The 18,874-nt window shown below is 38.7% G+C and overlaps 1 protein-coding gene across 1 annotated transcript; it reads right to left on the bottom strand.

Annotated features, from left to right (window-relative positions):
* Window positions 1–324: 324 nt before the first annotated feature.
* LOC127361006 (uncharacterized) lies at window positions 325–11,185 on the bottom strand. Its single transcript, XM_051395565.1, has 2 exons — window positions 9,436–11,185; window positions 325–2,463 (listed from the first exon to the last, which is right to left on the bottom strand). Exons 1-2 carry the CDS (start codon window positions 11,101–11,103, stop codon window positions 694–696), a joined length of 3,438 nt encoding a protein of 1,145 aa, XP_051251525.1. The 5' UTR covers window positions 11,104–11,185; the 3' UTR covers window positions 325–693.
* Between the last annotated feature and the right edge of the window lie 7,689 nt (window positions 11,186–18,874).

Raw genomic sequence — 18,874 nt, 5'->3', positions numbered from 1 at the left:
GATTAGCAGCAGGGTTTTGGTGAGGTCTGGTAGAGGCTCTCCAAACCGACGCTGCGGATATTTGAAACGTTTTCTCTCCTCCCTTCCCCTCCTATGTGTAGCGGTTGTGTACTCTGTCGTTGCCTTGAGTTCATTATGCGAAGGAAACTCATCATTTTGGCAAACCCGCCATTTATCCACAGCATCTAGCGAACTATTAATTATACAGTCAGTCCCGGATTCAAAACACTATTACAAACACTATTAAAACTTACTTGGTATTTCTAAGTTCATGGGCAATGACTATGAAACCTTTGAATATTATGTGAAAATACACAATAAAACTTACTCTTCCCACACAGTTTATTTATTACATGAAAGACATATATAGTTTTACTTGAATAATTCCAGTTCTCACTGATACTTACAATTAGAAAATAACAATTGTGACAGTTAACCTAATAAATATTACTACACCAAAAAATGTATGGCTGAACAGACACAGGAAGGAGCGCCACCTAAACACACTCAAACATTTACAGGACAACTAATGAGAAGATGTCAAAGTACCGCCCACAATGTTTGATTGACAGCTGATCTCTGTGCAGTGAAGAAACGCCACAACAATCAGCTCTCAGCAACAAACATGAAGACAAAATCAGTTTAAGGATTCAAACTCAGAGTTTAACACAAAGTCCCTGAAATGACTTCTGTCTATTTCAGTTTATAGAACTCAGCAGTGTCTCCAAAACTGTAATAAAGCCAAAGTCCAGCATAGAGAGGCTGAGTGAATGTGGTCTGGACTCTGTGGAGGAGAGTCATGGTTTCAGAGACGCTGTAGAAGGACAGAATACCTGCACTGTGATCCAGATACACTCCAACTCTGGAGGACTGAGGACCTGAGACAGGAGTGTGGACATTGTTGTACCAAAAGTTATAACTGTTATTGTTACAATCTAATGACCAAGATTTGTTATTGAATCCAAATCCACATTCATTCGACCTCCCTGCTCTGCTGATATTCTTGTATGCGACTGCTATACGAACTCTCCCTCTCCACTCCACCTCCCAGTAACAACGTCCAGTCAGACTCTCTCTACTCAGGACCTGAACACATCCAGTGAATCTGTCTGGGTGACTAGAATAAGACTGTTGTTGACTCATTCTTGTTACTTTTCTGTTCCCCTCAGATAATAACAGCTGTGTGTTTGCTGTGTTTGGATCCAGTGTGAGTTCACGTGAATATTGTAAGAATCCAGCTCTGGTCTTGGGCTCTGGTTGTGACAGTAAAACATCCACTTCAGTCACTGTCAGTGAGACGTTTGTCCATTTGTCCCTCAGAACGTCCTGTAGTTTATCTCTGAGCTCTGACACAGCCGCTGTCACATCCTCAAAGTACCTCAGAGGACGGATATTGATGCTGGATGTAGATTTACTGAGTGCTGACAGTGAGGGGTAGTTGTGTAGAAACTGGGTGTGGTCTTCTGTGTGTGACAGCTTCTTCATCTCAGCGTCTTTCCTCTTCAGCTCAGTGATCTCCTTCTCCAGCTTCTCCTGAAGCTCTTTGACTCGACTCACTTCAGTTTCCTGCTGGGATCTGACCTGCTGCTTCACATCAGAGCTTCTTTTCTTCATGAGACGGATCAGCTGAGTGAAGATCTTCTCACTGTCCTCCACTGCTTTATCAGCAGAGCGATTGATAGCCTTCACCTCCCGTTGAAGCTCCTTCACATCTTTCTCTCTGTCCTGGATTCTCTGCTGGATGTTTTGTCGACTCACCTCGAGCTCTCTCTGCCTCTCAGTCCTTTTTTCTGCAGCTGACACTGTGTCATGGGCTTTATGTTCATCCATCAAGCAGAGATAACAGATACACTGCTGATCAGTACGGCAGAAGATCTTCATCACCTCATCATGACGAGAGCAGATGTTCTCCTGGAGCTTCTTGGAGGGGTCCACCAGCTTGTGTTTCTTAAACTGAGCCACATCATAATGAAGCTGGAGGTGTTTCTCACAGTAAGAAACCAGACAGAACAGACAGGACTTGAGGGCTTTCAGTTTTCTCCCAGTGCAGAAATCACAGGCCACATCTTCAGGTCCAGCATAGCAGAGATCAGCAGGAGCAGCTTGGAGTCCAGTCTTCTTCAGTTCCTCCACTAAAACTGCTAACATGGTGTTTTTTACCAGGACAGGCCTCGGTGTGAAGGTCTGCCTACACTGAGGGCAGCTGTGGATTTTCTTCTCATCCTCTTCATCCCAGTAGCTTTTAATACAGTTCATGCAGTAGCTGTGTCCACAGGGAGTAGTCACCGGATCCTTCAGTAGATCCAGACAGATGAAACAAGAGAAGGTTTCTCGGTCCAGCTGAACTCCTTTCTGCGCCATTTCACCTCTCAGTGACAACGACTGTCTGAGTTTCACTTCCTTATAAATGAGGCCGGGTTGAGCTCTGATCTCAACAACATGTGTCTCTGCAGTGAATGGGGCCTGTCAGCTCTTGCTCATGTTGGTTACACCCATCTACAAACTGTAGATCTGAAGGGGAGGGAACAAGGAAATACATGAACAGAGTGTAGCTCGCTGTGTTTGAATCAGGAAGAAGAGGGAGGGGTTATCGAGGGTTTAAAGTTCTGTTTTATTGTCATTATACAACACAGGATTGCACAATAACATGCAGTTGTAGTCCTCTCCACTCACACACTGAAAATGTCAAATTCAAATGGATAAAAACTGACTGGAAAGGAGTAAAAGATTCACTGTGTCTAACTTCTCTTCCTGTACAAAGAGGAAAAACAGCTCAAGATGGCAACATGAAGAAAAACATCCAAAAGTTACTCACTGATTATTAAATCATAAAACAACTATCAAAACATTTTGAATGAATTTAAAGGAGTAAATATGTTGATTACACCAGAATACAATGAAAACAATACAATTAATGTTACATAATTACATTCATCCTGAGTTTTATATCGGAGGTAAGAAGATATTAAAGTCTGTTATTTACTTGCTAATTAAAGAAAATGTAAAGAACAAGATATTAGAATCAGAGTGAGTTTTATTATAAGAAGGTTTTCAATACAAGGAATTTGCCTTGTTATCTTTGTACATAATAAACATAAAGTGCTAAAAATTATAAATAAAGGAAACACGGACTTCAAGTCAAAAAGGACAAGAGAAAAATAAACAATATGTACAATATGACTGTTATATATATTTTCATTTTAGCTCTTTGGTTGTTTGAACTTCTTTACTGCAGGACGAGGCTGTTTATCAGAGGTTCTGTGAATATAGTTTGTGTTCAGGTCTTCAAAGTCAAATTAAACAAAAATGCTGAGATATGTCTACTGTATTTATTTTCTAAAGTTTTCTATCACCCCATAAAACCAAGAAGGCCTCCCGACCTACTAAATAACTAAAGAATACATAATACAGACAGAGAATTGTATAAAAAGTTCCCTAAAATATCAGGAAAACTGATCTCTGATCAATATTCAAAGGAAATAATCTGCTCAAACTTCATCCAAATCTCTGGTTTTACACAAACTTGCTGCAGTTATTGTGTTCACTGTTTGGGTTCATTGTTCAGTTTATCAGCTGTTCTCTGCTGTTATTGTTATAATTCAATATAATATGAAATATGTGTAACATATAGTTTACTCAGTGATAGAAAAGGTGTCCCTGAAGGATAAAGGCTGGGAGCCAGTGCCTTAGAGGAATGGAAACAACGAATCATTGTGAACTGAATGAACCTGTGTCTGCTGCTTATTGAACAATATGGATACAGGAAAGTGCAGTCCTCCATATATTCACATGTCAGTGTGACACCCGGCTCCTGAGCTGTGACAATAAATGGGAGATAAACGGTTTGAAGTCAAAGATGAACGAGTTTATTACTAAAATATAATGCAAGTGCAATCCCACAGTGGAATGATGAGGTGTGTTGGTCAGTGGTATCAGTGTGTCAGCACATAAATGAGGGCGTTGTGAGGTGCAGAAACTGAACTAATGACACGGCCGAAGCCAACCAAACAGGAACATGGCTGGAGGAACGAGGGGTCCAGATCTTCAGAGCCCTTGGGAGACTGGCCAGGTGGTCCCAGTGCGCCGATGAACTCACACACACACACACACACACACACACACACACACACACACACACACACACAGAGCAGGCCCTGCCGTCACACCCCCTCCATAGGAACCAGACTTCCCCTCTACAATATGAGAAAATAATACACAATAAACTATATCAGGTTGTGACTTTAACCAGTGATCCAGTTCACTAGAATATTCACTTCAAATGTCTCTTCTGTTCATTTTAAACAACATCAGTAAACATCCCAGATGGCAGAGTCTGACAATGAGGAATTTCTAAACAACCTGAACAGGAGCAGGGGTGTGGGATGTGTGTGTGTCATCACGTGCCCTACAAACTCTGAAAGAGGTGAAACTCCCTCAGCTCCTTCCTTTCACTGAGGATGTCAAGAACATGCACATGTACCTCCAAAAGTGCAGAGAAGAATACCAAAGGAATCTGAAGAATAAACCAAGCAAGAAGACCTGGACCAAGCTGGCCAGTGTAACGCTTGCTGAGGTGATCCTGTTTAACCGCAGAAGAGAAGGTGAAGGATCAAAGATGCCACTTAGTGCATTTACCCTGAGAGACAGTTCAGAACTTCATTCAGATGTGGCACTAGGTCTTTCAGAGTTGGAGCAAAAGCTTTGCCAACATTTTCAACGGATTGAAATCAGAGGGAAAAGAAACAGGAAGGTTCCGATCCTTCTAACACCGGACATGCTGTCATCAATGGAGGCCTTGGTTGCACATCGGCGGACCTGTGGTGTGCCTGATGACAATCCTTATTTCTTTGCCAGAGCTGAAGCAGAGAGTCACTTAAGGGGATCAGATGCCATCAGACAGATGGCAAAGGAATGTGGGGCCAAGCATCCTGAAACTCTGTCCTCAACCAAGTTGAGAAAGCAGGTCTCCACGCTGTCCACAGTTCTCAACCTGAAGGATAATGAGATGGACACACTGGCACATTTTCTTGGCCATGACATACGGGTACACAGACAGTACTACAGACTACCTGAAGGGACACTGGAGTTGGCTAAAGTCAGTAAAGTGTTGATTGCCCTAGAACAGGGCCGGCTGTCAGACTACAAGGGAATGAGCTTGGATCAAATCCAGATTGATCCCAGTGGTAAAGAAAACTTACTCTTAACATCTTATTTAGTGTCATTTCTGCTTAAACATCCTTTTCTCATATGATATTTTGTTTGTTTTCCTGGTGTTCAGAACAGGTATTAGAAGCTGTGGACAGTGACCTGTCACAGACAGAGATGGGCAGGGACTCATCTTTTTGCTCATCAGGTGGGTTACACATCAGTTGTGTGCATTAAGGTTTTATTATTTATTTTATTAAGCAACTTTAATGATTAATAGCGTACCAAAGGGACATTAATACCTCTTTAAAAATCAAATATAAAACATCATTGAAATGAAGCTAAAACAGTCAACAGTTCTAACACTGTAGCAGCACATTCATAAAGTGCTTTGTCTCGCTCCTCTCTCCTCTGTCTTGTCTCTTCTCTCCTCATCCCTCATCACTGCCTGAAATCTCCTGCCACTATAACCAAAGCAAGCACATAAATGTCATAATACAGGTGGCTTTCATTTAGTCAAGATCTGTTGTCAGTTACAGGTACTATCTTGTATTAATGTACTAATTATTCCTTCTTTTAACAGCATCCTCAGCCTGTTGAGTCAGACAGTGATGACCCTCAAACAGGTATTAAACACACAGAGGATACTAGTTTACTGTCTGTACAAAAGAGAATAATATACCACCATTGAATATTCTACCAGCTGATAACCAACTGCTTTTGAGTGGAATGAAATGAGTCTGTCAACCAGCCAGTACAGCTGTGCTCTGCTTCACCCGGCTAGAGTCTCAGCTACAAGGAAGAGCTACATGCAGCTGAACTACTGCATGAAGCATCATATCTGCTTCATCTGATAATAGAAGTGTTCATTGTGTCTGACCTAGGGCTTTGACTCCGAACTTTGTTATTCAAATATAAGATAAGATATTTGAACGAATATCAGACAGCCCTTAATATTCAAACCTGTTATGGGCATTATTTTTTGTAAACGTTGTTTTCTATTCAGATTCCGAGGCTTTTTCCCGCCTGGTGAAGTTGTGAGCTCATTAGCAAGGCTATTATTGGTCATCTGGGCTCCTGTAGGTGACCTTAGCGTCCTGGTTAGCGCCTATTTTGTATACCAGAACAATGGCCTGTATAACTATACTAATTATTCCTTCTTTTAACAGCATCCTCGAGCTCTAAGAAAAGACGTCAGCCTGTTGATGCTGACAGCGATGACCCTCAAACAGGTATTTAACACACTCCATGTTGTCCTTATCACAAGTTATGAAATGTTTTCTCTCAATAGTGATAACACTTGTCTTACTATAGATGGCTTTCATTCAGACAGTGAAGGTGTGTTGACAGGTAACTGACATATTTTGTATTAACAATAATAATAATACTAATAATAGTAATCACCATCATTCATTATTTCACAGGATCCTCAAGACATAAATGAAAACAGAAACCTGGTGAGACTGACGGTGATGACGGTGACTCTAACTGAGGTATTTCAAACACTGTGTGCAGGGCCGGCCCAAGGCATAAGCAAACTAAGCAGCTGCTTAGGGCCCCGTGACCACTAGGGGGCCTCCAAGAGCAATTAACTTAAAAAATGAATTAATTATTTTTTTCCATGTGTGAGTGATGATGATTCATATATTATCAAATGTACATTGTTGTACATAAAAACCCAACAACAATATGATGTTAACAGAGTTTCCTACTGACTCTCTGCTCCAACGGTCAGAGCTCCGTTAGTAACGTGTGCACTGAGCATCCAGGAGCTCGGAGCAAGTGAAAGATGTGGCAAGAAAGGACTTAACGTTACCTTCAGGGGCAGAAAGAGGAAGAGGAAGGAAGAGGAAGAGGAGAAACAACGACAAGATAAAGGTATGTCTTGGTAATGTAATATTTGGTATCAAGGAGATTTTGAAAAGTTCCATTAGTTCAAAACGTCTTACTACTTCTCTCTTATGGGTCGGTTAGATAGTTTACTATTCAATCTAACGTTGTTGTGTTTGTGTAGTAATTTGAATAAGTTGATTCTCAGTGTATTTATATTATTCTGGGTCGCTTTTTGGCATCAAAACAACGTTTTTGATAACGTTTGATAGCAAATGTTTAATAACTAACGTTAATTACAAACGCGGTGACGTTTGCTAGCAATATGGTTTTACATTAATGAATTCATTTAGTTAACTTATAGTTTGAGGTATGTTGTTTGCAATTGTTTGCTGCAGAGCACAGTAATTTATGTGAGTAAATAAACATATTCCTTTTACATCAACTCCCTATTAGGCTCATACGTTATATGAAACTTCCCCAGGAGCACTGTTAAAATATTTAGGAGGAGGCACTGACTCAGCCCAGGGGCAACCCACCTCCTCAGGAGCAGCCAAGGCTGATGAATCAGGTGATCAAACACTGTCACCATATATATTTAATTTCTAGTCAAATGATCTCATTAAGATATACTAATATAAGATATAATCATATGACAAGGGACATGTTTTTCATTTCAGGTCCATCTCTATCCTCTGCTCCATCCACTGTGCCCACTGTCCTCTCTGCAACCTCAGCTGTTCCTGGTAAGTTAACAACAGAACAGCCTTTATAATTGCTCAGTGTACTGCAGAATATTCTGAGATTAATAATTTTGTCCAAAAATTATTATTTTAATTTCCCTGTAGGTCCTTCATCTTTGGTCATGGAGATTGATGTGTCTTCTTCAGCATCCAGTTTGGAGCAGGGATCAGCCAGTTGACCCAGCTGAGTGTCCCTCTTTCCTGTCAGACTCAGAAAGGACTGAACAGGTATTAAGAGGGCCACTGCCTATAAAAGGACACATTCACATTCCCAAAAAGACACAATGGCCAAAGCTTCCACCACCATCACACATACAGACACCTAGTAAATGGGGAAAAAGTAAAGCGGAGCTGGCTCACATATTCAAAAAATAAATTATATGCAAATTATATTTACCATTTGTGTTACCTTGTTTTAGGTGCCTGTTGATTTACATCATTATTTAAGTATTTAAGTATTGTCTGATATTTTTGTATTTTATTTAATGCTGTCTGTTTTTGTACATTTGGTGTTGCAGTTTATTTAAAAAAATAATAATAAAGCAGATTGTGTTTACAGTAAACGATTAGTTTATTTTGTTACTTTTAATTGGCCTAGATGACATTCGGTATCCCACTTAGTACTATATAATTTTGAATATTAAGTGTTAATCAACCCCAGGCTGCTCTTGTAGCTGAATTTACTACCATTTCAGATTAAAAACCATAGATGGGTAAAACATGCCGGGCTGCTTTTTAAGGTTTTATGTATTGGTTCTCTGTGTGGCCAGTAGGGACAGTTGCTGACTTTGCTAAATATTAATTGAAAGATTTTTCTGTAAATTTGCAAATCTGGCGTCTGCTTCCATGGCATTAATCACAGTGGATTACAGTCTAACTACAACAACAAGTTCTCACATTTAGTTTTACAAGTGTATTTATAATGACAGAGTAGAATAAGTAGAATACGTTTATAGTAGGTGTGTGAATGATCAATAATCATTATTATTGGCAGTAATAGAGGGCCCCAAAATCAAATTTAGCTTAGGGCCCCATGGAGGCTTGGGCCGGCCCTGTAAATCAATCACAGTTACAGGAACCCTGATCACCACTCTTTTAGATGCATTTCTTTGTTTCAAATTGAGGATCAAATACAAACCTCTTGAGCACAGCAGCTGTTTATCTCTTTATTGATTATGATCATGTTGATTCCATTTGTGTAACACCTCACATTTCCTCATTTGTACATAGACAACAACTACAAATGTCCTCTAGCAAATTGTAATGTTAAAATAATGTAATAAATGTAATTACAGATTTCTTTAGAAATGTACAAAATGATAAGAACAAACTATCTACAATAAAGGAAGGTCTGCTGCTTTAAATTTAAGGATCTATGCAGTGAAAGAGAAACAACAACATACAAATACATCAACACAAATATAATATATATATATATATATTTAGAGAGCAGAGAAATGTCAGATCAGCTAAACAAAAGCCATCATGAGCAGTGATAACCTCTATGGCTGAACAGACACAGGAAGGAGCGCCACCTAAACACACTCAAACATTTACAGTGTCAAAGTACCGCCCACAATGTTTGATTGACAGCTGATCTCTGTGCAGTGAAGAAACGCCACAACAATCAGCTCTCAGCAACAAACATGAAGACAAAATCAGTTTAAGGATTCAAACTCAGAGTTTAACACAAAGTCCCTGAAATGACTTCTGTCTATTTCAGTTTATAGAACTCAGCAGTGGATCCAAAACTGTAATAAAGATAAAATCCAGCATAGAGAGGCTGAGTGAATGTGGTCTGGACTCTGTGGAGGAGAGTCATGGTTTCAGAGACGCTGTAGAAGGACAGAATACCTGCACTGTGATCCAGATACACTCCAACTCTGGAGGACTGAGGACCTGAGACAGGAGTTTGGACATTGTTGTACCAAAAGTTATAACTGTTATTGTAATAATCTAATGACCAAGATTTGTTATTGTGTCCAAATAAACATTCATATGAGCTCCCTGCTCTGCTGATATTCTTGTATGCGACTGCTACATAAACTCCATCCCCTCTCCACTCCACCTCCCAGTAACAACGTCCAGTCAGACTCTCTCTACTCAGGACCTGAACCCATCCAGTGAATCTGTCTGGGTGACTAGAATAAGACTGTTGTTCACTCATTTTTGTTACTTTTCTGTTTCCCTCAGATAATAACAGCTTTTTGTTTGCTGTGTTTGGATCCAGTGTGAGTTCACATGAATATTGTAAGAATCCAGCTCTGGTCTTGGGCTCTGGTTGTGACAGTAAAACATCCACTTCAGTCACTGTCAGTGAGACGTTTGTCCATTTGTCCCTCAGAACGTCCTGTAGTTTATCTCTGAGCTCTGACACAGCCGCTGTCACATCCTCAAAGTACCTCAGAGGAAGGATATTGATGCTGGATGTAGATTCACTGAGTGCTGACAGTGAGGGGTAGTTGTGTAGAAACTGGGTGTGGTCCTCTGTGTGTGACAGCTTCTTCATCTCAGCGTCTTTCCTCTTCAGCTCAGTGATCTCCTGCTCCAGCTTCTCCTGAAGCTCTTTGACTCGACTCACTTCAGTTTCCTGCTGGGATCTGACCTGCTGCTTCACATCAGAGCTTCTTTTCTCCATGAGACGGATCAGCTGAGTGAAGATCTTCTCACTGTCCTCCACTGCTTTATCAGCAGAGCGATTGATAGCCTCCACCTGCTGTTGAAGCTCCTTCACATCTTTCTCTCTGTCCTGGATTCTCTGCTGGATGTTTTGTCGACTCACCTCGAGCTCTCTCTGCCTCTCAGTCCTTTCTGCTGCAGCTGAGACTGTGTCGTGGCCTTTATGTTCATCCACAGAGCAGAGATAACAGATACACTGCTGATCAGTACGGCAGAACATCTTCATCACCTCATCATGACGAGAGCAGATGTTCTCCTGGAGCTTCTTGGAGGGGTCCACCAGCTTGTGTTTCTTTAACTGAGCCACATCATAATGAGGCTGGAGGTGTGTCTCACAATAAGAAACCAGACAGAACAGACAGGACTTGAGGGCTTTCAGTTTTCTCCCAGTGCAGACATCACAGGCCACATCTTCAGGTCCAGCATAGCAGAGATCAGCAGGAGCAGCTTGGAGTCCAGTCTTCTTCAGTTCCTCCACTAAAGCTGCTAACATTGTGCTTTTTACCAGGACAGGCCTCGGTGTGAAGGTCTGCCTACACTGAGGGCAGCTGTGGATTTTCTTCTCATCCTCTCCATCCCAGTAGCTTTTAATACAGTTCATGCAGTAGCTGTGTCCACAGGGAGTAGTCACCGGATCCTTCAGTAGATCCAGACAGATGGAACAAGAGAAGGTTTCTCGGTCCAGCTGAACTCCTTTCTGCGCCATTTCACCTCTCAGTGACAACGACTGTCTGAGTTTCACTTCTTTATAAATGAGGCCGGGTTGAGCTCTGATCTCAACAACATGTGTCTCTGCAGTGAATGGGGCCTGTCAGCTCTTGCTCATGTTGGTTACACCCATCTACAAACTGTAGATCTGAAGGGGAGGGAACAAGGAAATACATGAACAGAGTGTAGCTCGCTGTGTTTGAATCAGGAAGAAGAGGGAGGGGTTATCGAGGGTTTAAAGTTCTGTTTTATTGTCATTATACAACACAGGATTGCACAATAACATGCAGTTGTAGTCCTCTCCACTCATGTCAAATTCAAATGGATAAAAACTGACTGGAAAGGAGTAAAAGATTCACTGTGTCTAATGTAGGGGTTACACTACTATTTAATTAGAAAGGTAATTAATCACTGGTGATTAATAATACACTCGTAAATGGGGCACCACCTCCGTTGTTTAGTTACTGGAATAATTGGAGGACATTATTCCACAGATCTAATCAAATCAATTTCAAATCAATTTATTAAATTTCAAAATCTATATTTAATCTCATGTTTCTGAAGTAGTGATTTCTTTTACACGATTCATCGATTTCCCCGCATCAAATCAAACCTGCACCGACAAGGACATACAGTTATATATGTTTATTAACTAAACTAATGCAGAGTAAATAGCATGAAGTGATAATGCAAACAAACAACAACAAGTAACAGAATATGTGGACAATATATGAATTATTACTATTATGCGATGCGGCAGTAAGTTTAAAATATTACAAGAGTAAATTTTAGAACTGAGAGGCCCTAATCCAAAATTCTCTTAAACGTAAAAGATGGGAATCAAAGCTTATAGACAGACACCAGCTCTTTTTCATGTGTGTGAATCCGGCCGTGTACCGGAGAGTCAGCCTACTTTGTTTGTAGATGGAACTTGGAAGGATTCCAGGTCCTTGGCTTTTAACTCAACTGCGGCTTTGCGTCACTGGTCCAACAGGCCGAAGGGAGTTGTAGTCCCTGGTTCCAGTGGCAATCTTTCCAAAAGGCCCAGCGTGACGTGTGCTCTAGTGAGCGTTGGGGGCAAGGTGGCTGGAGAATAATGTCTTTGTTCGGCTGGAAACATTTATACGTCTTCTTGAGCAGTCAACTACTGCGACGTCCTCCTGGCTGATGAGGAATGTCTTAGAGTGGTTGGTCTTCAGTTTTGACTGTAAACTAATTCAGCTTCTTGTTTGAAATTAACTGGAGGATGAATCGCTGGCCTGGCGAATTCTCCAAGAAAGTCCAAGAATTAGATTAAATTCACTTTCTGTGAATCAGGCGACAATACTTGACGATATATATATAATATATTATATATCTTATATATAAGACTACAAAAATATAAAAGAAGAAATTCGTTTGTGTCTTGAGCTTTCAAAATAAAAGTACTTAGGAAAGTACTTCAGCACAGCAATTTATTACTTGAGGAAAAATTCAACACGTGTCGCAAATCGAAGTAAAGTACGGAAATTAAAAGTAAGAAGGAGGACGAAATATTTTAGGACAGAAGAGTAAGAAAAAGAGCAGAAGAGAGGGAGTGACCGGAGTCTATCCCTTATATATTTTAATCTGAAGGCGTATCGCGTAACTTCCTTTACCGATATTTTGATATTCATAACTTTATAATTTATTCCTATCGTCTCTAAAAGTTTCAAGATCATAATTCTCCATTCACAGAACCCACCATGACTTAATACATAGTTCACATGTTTTAACATAACATAACCGAAATTACTTGACGTAAAGGAAAAGTAGAACTGATTAAAATAATTAAATCATAATCATTAAACACGCATATAAAACAGCACTGAGGGATTGTACATATTTTGTATAGTTCTAGCTTAATCCTTGTTACAAAAATGATGTGTCCGGCATTTACTATTTGGAATAATACACAATTATAAAACAAAGTTTGTTTTGAAAGTCCTCTTACAACTATACCAGAATCTTACCAAAAGGTGGCGCTGTGGCTCCATCAAACATTCAGACATTTTACACATGATTTTGTAACTCAGTCCAATCTGAAGACAGAAACATCAGACGAACATTACATTTGCGACCTTCTCATGCTGGATGGCAATCTGTTAATTAGGAGGAGATGAAATTTTACAATAGTATTAAATTAGAACTAAATCTATATCAGTCAAAATGCTGTTTCTGCTATCAGTATTGGAATGTCAGGGCTAGTACATGGACCTCTCATAAATCACCTTAAAGGATAGGGGGAAAGGAGTAACAGGAGACCAGATGTGGATTTCAGAGGAGTTTCTCTCTGGACGTGAACCTGTCAGACTAAAAGAGATGTAAACACATTTCAGGGATATCTAACCCTGATTTACAATCAAAAAGGCACTTAATTATTAACCCATCTTTTGTAGAACAACAAGCGTTTCCCAAAACCTGAGTGAGGAGTGTCATTCAGATCTGTGGAGAAGTCAGTGTTCTGTTAAAGAGGATAAAACAAATTGACACCTTAGAGATCCCATCTGAGAATCTGAAAAGAACCAGGCTCTCTGTGCAGGAGACTGTCGGCGCCACAGTCTCACCTCCCCTCCTGGGTCAAAAAGGTCAAAGGGAAAGAAGGCCTTGAAAACTCTCCTGGTGGAACAGAATCAAAATAATACGATGATTGTTGAATTAAGAGACGGATAAAGCGTCTCTTGTAGAGGAAGACGAGGACAAGGTCCTACACTAACTTCTCTTCCTGTACAAAGAGGAAAAACAGCTCAAGATGGCAACATGAAGAAAAACATCTAAAATGCAATCACTGATTATAAGTTATCAAAACATTTGAAACGAATGTAAAAGAGTAAATAAATTGATTAAACTGATTATAACAAATGAAAAAACAATCCATTAATCATTATTAATGATTTAATCATTTTAACTTGCTAATCTAATTAATTGAAACTACAAGATATCAGAATCAGTATGAGTTTTATTGCCAAGTAGGTTTTCCATAGAAGGAATTTGTCTTATTATCTTGCTGCTCAACAATAAACACAGAACAATGAAAATATAAAGAAAGAAAACAAGAACTGGAAGTCAAAAAGCACAAACAGAACAACAGGAAATGAACATTAACATATTAAAAACTTTACAAAGACAACAACAGAAGAGGATTTGTGCAATATGACTGTTATTTTAAATGGAAGCTGTAAAGTGTGAATGTTTTCCCTCAAGTGCCTCAGCTGCATATAAAGAAAAGAAAGTGTGGGGTAGATTGTGCTTTAGGCTTAATGACCAATGGATGCAAACTCATTGTCTAAATTAAAGTCCTTTATGCACTTTAGCCCTTTTACTCACCATGTAGAATCAGAATCAGAACTGGTTCATTGCCAGGTCGGTTTTTACACATACGAGGAATTTGTCTTGGTGCATTGGTGCATAAAATATAAAATCACACAAGAACAAAGTACTTTTAAAATATAAATAAATAAAGATAATAATTATACACTCAAAAAACTGACTTTTTTATATAGTAACATATATTAAATTAACAGTCATAATTGTTATATTGTGAAATTAAGATTCAGTGAGAACTAGAATTTCTTAACTAAACATTTGAATTTTATTCATATAATAGATGAACTGTGTAAGAATAGTAACTTTTATTACACATGTACTCATGCTATTTAAATGATTAATCGTTACTGCACATAAACCTGAAAACACTGAGTAACATTTAATCCAGGAGTGCCCAACCAGTCGATCGCGCTCTACTGGTAAAAATTAACAAAATAAAGGTTGTTTTTTTTTGTGTGTGTGTGTGTGTGTGTGTGTGTGTGTGTGTCTGTGTCTGTGTGTGTCTGTGTTATATTTTGTATTACAGTTTTTCTCAATTGTTTACACACAATTACTGGTACTTGAGACACAATGACCACAACATGTAACTCATGCACCGACCCCCTGAACCAATTCTGCTAAACTACAAACACAATTCCTGCTTTACACTCAAATTGCAGTTCTAAAACACACTTTTTTCAAAACACTACACACAATTCTCTGCATTTGGTACAATGTTCATGAAGAAAATATCTTGTTTTCACCAGGAACACACTGTCATTCAGTTAATTGCCCTACTATGCACACTGACTCATCACATGGGCAAACATGGGTATGGGTATACTCTGGAGATTCTTTATTTTAGTTTAAAATAAGCTGCTGAATACTGATTTCTGATGACTTTAACTGGTCACAAGATAACACAGTTACAATATTCAACAAGTGAAGTAGAAAGTCTTAATTTATGAGATCAAGATTAGTATTTTTGTGTCCACTATGGTTTGAGATGTGTCACTCTGTTCTCCACTGCAGTATAATAAGAATACCTTACAATAAACTCAAAGGTACATTTAAATGCTGATCCAGGATCAGTGTCATTACCCCAAATTTAATATTTACCGACATTAGAGAACACTTAAGATGAATTAACAACAGTATATATATTTGAATTATATTCTACATATATATTGTCTACAGTGTTAATATGCCATTAATATTCTATAGAACATATTCTATTGAATAAATATAGTTTGTTTGTTCCTCATTCTGTTCTGTATAGATCTTCTGATTCTCACACTGACAGATGGAGTAAACAACCCAGTTGTAGTGGGAGCACTGAGAGACTGTGTGGCAAATAGTTAACAGGGTTTACGGGTCAGGAAGGAGGGCCCCCTGACAGAATTTAGCTCCGGGCCCCAGGGAGGCCAGGACCGGCTCTGCTCACTGGATCCACTGTAGAAACTGTCAGTAGTTTGAAATATGTTGGAACTGTGATTGATGGCCACCTTAACTTCACACAGAGAACTGAATCTATTTTTAAAGAAGCCACACAGAGATTGTATCTGCACTTTTACTGGTTGGACACCGTTTGTCACCATGTATGACACAATGAACTTTTACTATAAATCTTTTATTGTCATAAAAACATGTTCTGAACTAAAAGTGGAGACAAAGTGAGTTGAGGTGCTTTAACCTCCATTACATCCCTGGTTAGCAGGATGAAGGCGCCCTCTTGTGTATCTTCCTTTGTCAGTGTGCTCACAGGAGTCACAGCCTGATGCTGCATTCAGGTCACGTGGGAAAAGATTGTAGAGGAGAGATTACAATTATTATTCAACTCTTATGTTGAAAATACTATTTGGGGATTTGAGGCTACTGGTTCAAATATCTCTGCTAAATGGCCTCGTCCTGCATTAGAAAAGTAGTCTACGCAGTTAAAACACCCAAAGAGCTGATAGAACAGTGGCATCAGGGAGAAGAAAACACTGAATTTGTTTTTAAAAAGTCTATTGATTGACAGTTAAAAATGAATAAAATACTAAATACACACAGAGGATTGTATAAAAAGTTCATAAAAGTATCAGGAAAACTCATCTCTTAAATTAAGGAAATAATTTGCTCCAAATTCCTCCAAACTGCTCATTTTACACAAACTTCCTGCAGTTATTGTGTTCACTGTGGTTATTGTACCGTGTATCAGTTGTTCTGTACTCTTACTGTTATGCATTGAATATAACATGAATGATCCATAAAATATGTCACTTAGTTTACTCAATGATAGAAAGGGGGTCCAAGCACAGATTGAGAGCATGTGTGCAATAGAAACATAGATACTTGGTGCAGTGTACTGATAGTGTTTGACAAGAAGTAGTACTGCAGTATCTCACCATATCAATGTTGTATCACAGAGACTCTTTGTAGTGAAGGGAAATAATAAAAAGAGTGCACAAGTTCCTCAGTGTAGATTGTCCTCTGTAATTAAAATAAGAAACAGCAGGTGGAGCCAGACACACACAGACAGACATCAGTGAATCAGTCATCACTGCTGTTATCATTGAACCAGGTCAGTGAACGCACCTCGGCCTCTGAGCGAGGACCAGTCAAACACAACAGAAACAGCAGCAGCAGCACAACACAGAGCATGCTGGGAAACTACTATTCTTTAATGTCACTGGCCACTTGGTCAAAGTGACAGATACATAATATTGATCATTATTACTGTAATAAAAATGATGTGCAGTCATACAGTAGTCGTAGTAAAGGTAGTAGCAGTAGAAGAGCATGTTATCAGAATCACAGCTGATCTATAAGACAACATTTTATTATCACATTCTGCTTTGTGACTAAATGAACACACAGACTGTTGCCTTCAGGGACCCCTGAGATATTTAAGTATAAAATCAGCACAAAGTCACCGACCTGCTGCTCTTTACCCTCACAAGAGTCTCAGTTTCCCCCCACAGTTAGCCACAGCTTCACTTCCACTCATAAAGGCAGTTCTTCCACCTCACAGCGGCTCACACTTTAAATTGAAACGGACTTTTTTAATCCAATGAGCTCCCTCGGTGCTTCATGTAAATGTGGACCCACACAGAGTGCTTTACTTTTTACTCAGCTAGTAACTGAAGCTACAGGAGGCTGTGTTTAAAATAGTTTGATGCTTGATTTACTAAATCAATCTGACGTTGTCATTGATGCTTAATACTTCAGTACTGGACAAAGGTGGAGTAACTTTACCTGTGATGCTGCAGTAAATCAATCACAGTTACAGGAACCCTGATCACCACTCTTTTAGATGCATTTCTTTGTTTCAAATTGAGGATCAAATACAAACCTCTTGAGCACAGCAGCTGTTTATCTCTTTATTGATTATGATCATGTTGATTCCATTTGTGTAACACCTCACATTTCCTCATTTGTACATAGACAACAACTACAAATGTCCTCTAGCAAATTGTAATGTTAAAATAATGTAATAAATGTAATTACAGATTTCTTTAGAAATGTACAAAATGATAAGAACAAACTATCTACAATAAAGGAAGGTCTGCTGCTTTAAATTTAAGGATCTATGCAGTGAAAGAGAAACAACAACATACAAATACATCAACACAAATATAATATATATATATTTAGAGATATATATATATATATATTATGAAGCAGAGAAATGTCAGATCAGCTAAACAAAAGCCATCATGAGCAGTGATAACCTCTACACTGAAAAACATTTGGAGTGATATTTACTTGGAAAAACCTAGGAAAGTTTTTGCACTTAGAAATTGTAAGTAAATTCTACAAGGGCAATCTTCAAGTAAACTTTCCTCGCAGATATAAGTCTCTTTTACTAGCAAACCTCAGGTAATTTACTGATGTTTATTAATATGGTTATTGAATTTTACTCTCTCATTCTTTGTTTGTTTTACTTCAACTCTGACTGCTTCAAACTGAACAATCTCACCTTTTTTTTTTTTTTTTTTTTTTTTTTTTTTTTTTTTTTATATTAAAAAAAATATTTTTTTTTAATTTTTTTTAAAAAAAAAAATTTTTTAAAAAATTTTTTATTTAAAATAAAAAAAACCCACCAAAACCACCAAAAAAAAAAAAACAAAAAAAAAAAAAGAAAAAAAAACTTCTTAAAAAAAAAAAAAAAAAAAAAAACCCCCCCCGGTTTGGGGGGTTTTGTTTTTTTCCAGGGGGGGGGGGAGAGAGAGAGAGAGAGAGAGCGACAAACAAACAGACAGACAGACAGGTGCACACCTAAAACCAATGGCTTTTCAAGGTCATTTTTAAATACTTTGTCTAACTTTTATTTATGGACTATATTTAAGTAACATTTACACAACATTTTACATCATTTTTCTGCAGTTTAAATTGCCTAAATTTGTTCTTAATGTTTTTGTTTATTGAAACAATGACTTTAAAAAACAAAAATGAGGCAACTG

The sequence above is a fragment of the Dicentrarchus labrax genome, unplaced genomic scaffold, assembly GCF_905237075.1.
Source record: "Dicentrarchus labrax unplaced genomic scaffold, dlabrax2021, whole genome shotgun sequence".
Taxonomy (NCBI): domain Eukaryota; kingdom Metazoa; phylum Chordata; class Actinopteri; family Moronidae; genus Dicentrarchus; species Dicentrarchus labrax.
This window is presented reverse-complemented; position numbering and strand designations above follow the sequence as displayed.